Here is a 6,000-nt window from a genome sequence, read left to right as displayed (position 1 = left end):
TCCCGGCAGTACAGGCCCTCACAGACCGGTGCAGGCAACAAGATAAATGCATAGATGCTTTATTGGACCAACTGGATGATGTGGAAAACCGCAGCCGCAGAGGACACTTCCGCATCAGAGGCCTACCTGAGGCCAAGGCATCCAGGGACATTGTGCCCACTCTGCAGGGCATATTCAAGCAGATTCTGGGCAGAGACTCCCCGGACCACATAGAGATAGATCGAGCACACAGGGCTTTGCGGCCCCCTCGGAGGACCCTGACAAACCCCGGGATATCATTTGGAAGTTACACAAATACTCAGTGAAAGACCGCATAATGTACCATATGCAGGGGGTTTCCTCCATGGACTTTGACGGAGCTCAGATCTCCCTTTACCCCGACATCTCGCACCGCACCCTGATGCAGCGGAAAGCCCTGAAACCTCTGCTGGAATCTATCAGAGATGCGGACTTGACATATCGCTGGGGTTTTCCTTTTAGCCTTTCTGTGACCAAAAATGGCAAGCAGCATGTTCTTCGGACCAAAGATGACCTACCGCACTTCCTGGCTCATTTGGAGCTGCCTCCTGTGGACATTCCGGACTGGCGTTCGTCCCCTGATGTCCCCCTACCGGCCCGTACCTCTTCCTGGCAACCTGTACGCCGTCGGGGGCGCAATCGCCCACGATCCAGGCCACCCCGCACGGACCAGTGATACCTTTCCCGCAAAACTGCAGTGGCCCTGTTCCCTGCCTCCGACCCTCCTTCCTTGCTGGCAGTTCGAGACTGGTACTTTCCCCCCTTCTTTGCTCTACCACACCGTGCCCTTAGTGACTGTCGGCACTGATACTGGTCTCCTGTCTAAATGACTCACACCGGCTCAGACGGACCTACAGTGGCTTTCCGAGTGTACTTCCCTGGAGGGCTCCTTGAGGACCTCAGCGGGGTCCTTCAATCACAGGGGTGTTAGGGCCGGGCACCCCATGCTGCCTTTTTCGGGGGCAGGCCGCTGGCAGGCGGGGGCACCCCCCTTCTCCCTCTGCCCTACCCGGGGAGTGGGGGGAGGGGACTGCCCCAGCCTGTCCTGGGCACATTTGGGGCTGCGGATGGGTCTGCGGCTCCTCTCGGCCTTTTTCTTATTTTGTTTCTTTTCATGGTTTATATGTTCTACTGGTTATTGTTCTATTGTCCTTGGTGATGGCTGGGGGTAAGGTCAACTTCATTTTCATTCTACAGGGTGCCCAGTCGGGTGTCCGGTGGTGTCGGTGGGTCTCTCTCCTGCTCACCACAGGAGTTCTTCTGGGACTGATGACTAGCCATGGCATCGTCGAAGTTTCTGTCACACAACGTCCAGGGTCACGGCTCTCCATTCAAACGTGGTAAGTTGTGGCTCGGGTGCGAGGGTCAGGCGCACAGGTAATATTCTTGCAGGAGACTCATTTCCGCTCCCAATCCATGCCTAGACCCCCCACACACCTTTACAATCAGTGGTTTGTTAGCAATTCCCCCCCGCTCAAACTCGGGAGGGGTTGCTATAGCAATTCATAAGAACTGCCCCTTCGTGCCCACGTTTTCCTCAAGGGGACATTATATGGTAGGACCTTGACCCTTGCCTCTGTCTACGCCCCTAACTCGGGCCAGCTGCCCTTCCTAGAATCAACCTTAGACGCACTCTCCACGTTCCGAGAGGGACTACTGGTACTGGGTGGGAACTTCAATTTTTGTGTTGACCCCCGCATGGACACCTCAGCGGGACGCTCGGCTCATTCCTCCACGGCCCACAGGCACTTCATGAAGCTGCTGCATGCTTCAGGCCTGGTGGATTGCTGGCGGCTCCTCCATCCATCCCTACGTGACTACAGCTATTTCTCTGCTACACATAACTCGTACACTCGCATTGATATGCTCCTTACCGACCAGACCAACCTAGACTCCCTACTGGGAGCGGACATAGGGTCTCGCACTATCTCCGATCATGCCCCTGTGACCCTCACACTTGCCCCCCTGACCAGGGCAGATAGAGAATGGACGTGGCGATTAAATTAAAACCTCCTGGATGATGCCGTAGTGGTTCAGAGGGTGACGGAAACTTTAGAGAACTATTTCAGGGAAAATACCGGGGATGACGTAGCGCCATCTTCCATATGGGAGGGCCACAATGCAGTGGTGCGTATTGAGCTCATTTCGCAAGGGGCTCGTCTAAACAGGGAACGAACGGTGGAGCTTAAGCAGCTTCTGGATAGGCTACGTGGCGTGGAACTTACCCATAAGCGTTCACTATCAGATGAGGCCCTCCTTAGCCTCCAATCTATTTGCAAAGAATTGTCGACGTTGCTCGAGGCCCAGATACGGGGGTGCCTCCGTTACCTCTCTCACAAGTTCTATGAGTTCGGCAATAAATGCGGACGCATGCTGGCATGGGCACTGCGGAGACAGTGAGCGGCCACCTGAATCCCTAAAATTCAGACTGCCCGGGGCTCCATTACGCAACATCCCTCCTGCATCGCGGAGGCATTCAGGTAATATTTTACCCACCTTTAAAACTTGGCGGAGCCTTTGTCGCTGGCTGCGCTGGCGGCCAAACAGGAACGCATCCTAGCTTACCTGGAGGAGACCGCTGTCCTGCAATTTGCTGGACGGGCGGTGAAGTCCCTAGAAAAGCCCATAACCGAGGCCGAATTGGCGGCAGCGCTTAAGGCTCTGCCGAAGGGTAAGAGCCCGGGCCCTGACAGGTTCACAAACGCGTATTACATTAAAGTCAGCTCCTCCCTCCTGTCCCCGATGTGTACCTATTTTAATGCCCTGGCGACTACCTCACTCTGCCCAGCAGCTACCGGCCAATATCCCTTCTTAATACGGACATCAAAATCCTGGCCAAGATTCTGGCCGATAGGTTGAAACCACTCCAGCCGTCGGTGGTATATCCCGATCAAACAGGATTTATTGCGGGCAGGGAGGCACGGGACAATCCTAACAGAGCTCTGCAGATTATCCATTGGGTTGGATCCCAGCCGACCCATCCACCCTGTCTCCTGCTGTCCACGGACGCTGAAAAAGCATTTGACAGGGTGGATTGGGTATACATGGAGATGGTGTTGGGACGCCTGGGCCTTGGCCCCCACATGTCTGGCTGGTTGGCAGCGCTGTACGCTTCCCCAGAAGCTAGGGTGAAGGCAGGGGGATTCTTATCCACACCTTTCCCGATTCGCAATGGCACACGCCAGGGGTGCCCCCTCTCTCCGCTTATTTTCGCACTGACTCTGGAACCTTTGCTGGCCAGGGTCAGGGCGAACCCAGACATTGGGGGAGTCACCGTGGGCCCTACCGAACACAAGCTATCGGCATACGCAGAATATGTACTGTTCTATGTGACCAGGCCCCTGATGTCCTTACCTGTCCTCATGTCAGAGCTTCGGGAATTTCATATACTCTCGAACTTCAAGATCAATTTCGACAAGTCGGAAATTCTGCCCCTTAATATTCCGTGGGAGATGGGAGACTCGGTACGTTCCTCCTTTCCGTTCACCTGGTGCCACTCTAAACTTAAATATTTAGGGGTCTTCTTACCTGATTGTGCGGCAGACGTTTTTACATTTGAATTATATGCCCCTACTGATGACGATCCGCAAGGACCTCGCTGACTGGACTAACTTATCAGCAACATGGATTGGCAGGGTAAATTTGTTAAAGATGAATATCCTGCCACGGATCTTGTTCCTTCTACAGTTGTTGCCTGTCCATCTACCTAGATCCTTCTTCTCGAGCCTCAACAGCCTGTTCATCCGCTTCATCTGGAATGGTAAGGAACCTCGCCTGGCCTTCCGGCTCATGCAATGTTCTAAGCGTACGGGTGGCCTGGGGATTCCGGTGGTCCGGAAATACTATGAGGCGGTCACCTTACAGTGGATTCTTGATTGGCACCAACAGTGGCGTCACTAGGGTTGGTGTCACCCGGTGCAGAAAAAACATTGTGTCACCCCCCCTTCACCAACTATAGTCCCCCCTCAGAACAGAACCCCCCTCCACTAAGTACAGACCCCCCCCTCCCTCAGTACAGACCCCCCTCACTAAGTACAGACCCCTCCCACGGTATAGATCCCCCTCCCTAAGTACAGATCACCCTCACTAAGTAGAGACCCCCTCCCACACTATAGACCCCTCTCCCTTAGTACAGACCCCTCTCCATCAGTGCAGATCCCCCCTTCATCAGTATGGACCCCCTACCATCAGCATAGACACCCCCTCAGTGCACACCCTTCATTAGTGCAGACCCCCATCCATCAGTGCAGATCCCCCCCTCAGTATAGACTCCCGCTTCCATCAGTACAGACCCCTCACTATCAAAAGAACCCCCCCTCCCCTCAGTACAGACCCCCCTCAGTGCAGATCCCCCTCCATCAGTACAGACTTCCCTCAGTATAGACCCCCCCACTAAGTACAGAACCCCTCCCACAGTATAGAACCCCCTCCATCAGTATAGACCCCCCTCAGTACAGACCCCACTCCATCAGTGCAGACCCCCCCCCCTCAGTATAGTACCACCCTTCCATCAGTATAGACCCCCCCTTCCATCAGTAAACACCCTCCTCCATCAGTACAGAACCCCCTCCCTCAATACAGACCCCTCTCCATCAGTATAGACCCCGCCCTCAGTATAGACCCTTCTCCATCAGTACAGACCCCCCTCCCGTCAGTGCAGACCCCCTTTCATCAGTATAGACCCCCCTCCAGTGCAGACCCACCTCTCCACTTGTGCTAGTAGGGAGATGAGGGTCTGGATATGTGCTTGGGGAGGGGCGCTATGTGAGGGGAGAGGGCTTGTGCCCTTTTGGAGGGTTGGATTTCAAATCCAACCCCCATTTCTAGTATAGAACTTTCCTCTCCCCCCCCAGTACATGTCATCTTAAACCTTCCTAATCCCTCCCCCACCTTTTTTTTTAACTTGCCCCCCTTCCTGGTCACTGTCTCCCTGCTCTGTCCATCTACATTACAATTTACATACCTCAGATTATTGCGGAACATGCACAGCGGTGTCCCTTCTCCTGTGTAGATGTAAACCGCTAGGAGGGGGAGGCGGCTTCAGTCCACCCTGCTGTGTGAGCCAGAGACAGCCGGCGAGAGACGCAAATCAGTATAGAGATGCGGTGTCGCTGCCCACAGATCGTGTCACCCCTCTGGCGGGTGTCACCCGGTTGCAGTCCGCACCCCCCACACCCCACTAGTGACACCACTGGGCACCACCATGTCCGGGGCAAACTCTGGGTCCCCATGGAGAAATTTATGGCGGGCAGAAATCTGTCTCATGCCCCATGGCTGGTCGGGTCACACAGGGGACTTTCCCCACTGGTGTCCCCTGCCACCGTACACACCCTGCAGGTATGGGATGAGGTCAATAAGAGACTCCAGCTATCCACTCGAGTCTCCCCACTATCGCCCTTGGGGGGGTTCCAATGGTTTCCCCCCGGAGAGGACATGTCCTTCTTCGGGACGTGGGCGCTGGGTGGGGAGATACGCAGTGGCCGGTTTGTCTAAGAGGGGTCCTTTGTGCCACTGACCGCACTCAGGGAACGATATGGACGATTCCCCATGGACTTCTGGAGGTATAATCAGCTCACCCATTTTTTGCACCCCTCCTAGGCAAGGTGCGCTCTCCAACTCTGATGACATCATACGAGAAACTTTGTATATCTAAAGACCCGCTACCCCACTCCATTGCGCTGCTTTACCAGCTTCTCCTTTCTGGAGATTTCGCGCCGTGGCCTCTGTTCACACAGGAGTGAGAGAGAGACCTACATGCACCTTCACGGATCAGCAGTTGGATCACATGTTTCAGCTGACCCATTCTAGCATGGTGGACACCAGGATGCAGGAGAATGGGTACAAGCTGCTGACTCGCTGGTACAGGGTCCCCTCGAGGCTGTGGGGACCGGGGCTCCTACTTGCATGTGTGGTGGGGGTGCCCGTTCCTGCTTCCCTTCTGACTGGATATCCGGGCGCAGATCTTGGCGATCCTGGATGTGG

The 6,000-nt window shown here is 55.0% G+C and overlaps 1 protein-coding gene across 1 annotated transcript in view; it reads left to right on the top strand.

Moving 5' to 3' along the window:
• Positions 1-1,297: 1,297 nt before the first annotated feature.
• Positions 1,298-6,000, top strand: part of CXCR5 (C-X-C motif chemokine receptor 5) — a gene marked incomplete at its 5' end in the record, with an annotated part of 29,162 nt that continues 24,459 nt past the window's right edge. The window contains one exon of the mRNA XM_082274690.1: positions 1,298-1,358. Within this exon, the coding sequence (XP_082130816.1) occupies positions 1,298-1,358 (61 nt within the window). The remainder of the gene's footprint in view (positions 1,359-6,000) is intronic.

The sequence above is a fragment of the Pelophylax lessonae genome (genome assembly GCF_965119305.1).
Source record: "Pelophylax lessonae genome assembly, chromosome: 12".
In the NCBI taxonomy this organism is placed as follows: Eukaryota; Metazoa; Chordata; class Amphibia; order Anura; family Ranidae; genus Pelophylax; species Pelophylax lessonae.
The sequence above is the reverse complement of the archived record's forward strand: the minus strand, read 5'-3'. Positions and strand labels throughout refer to the sequence as shown.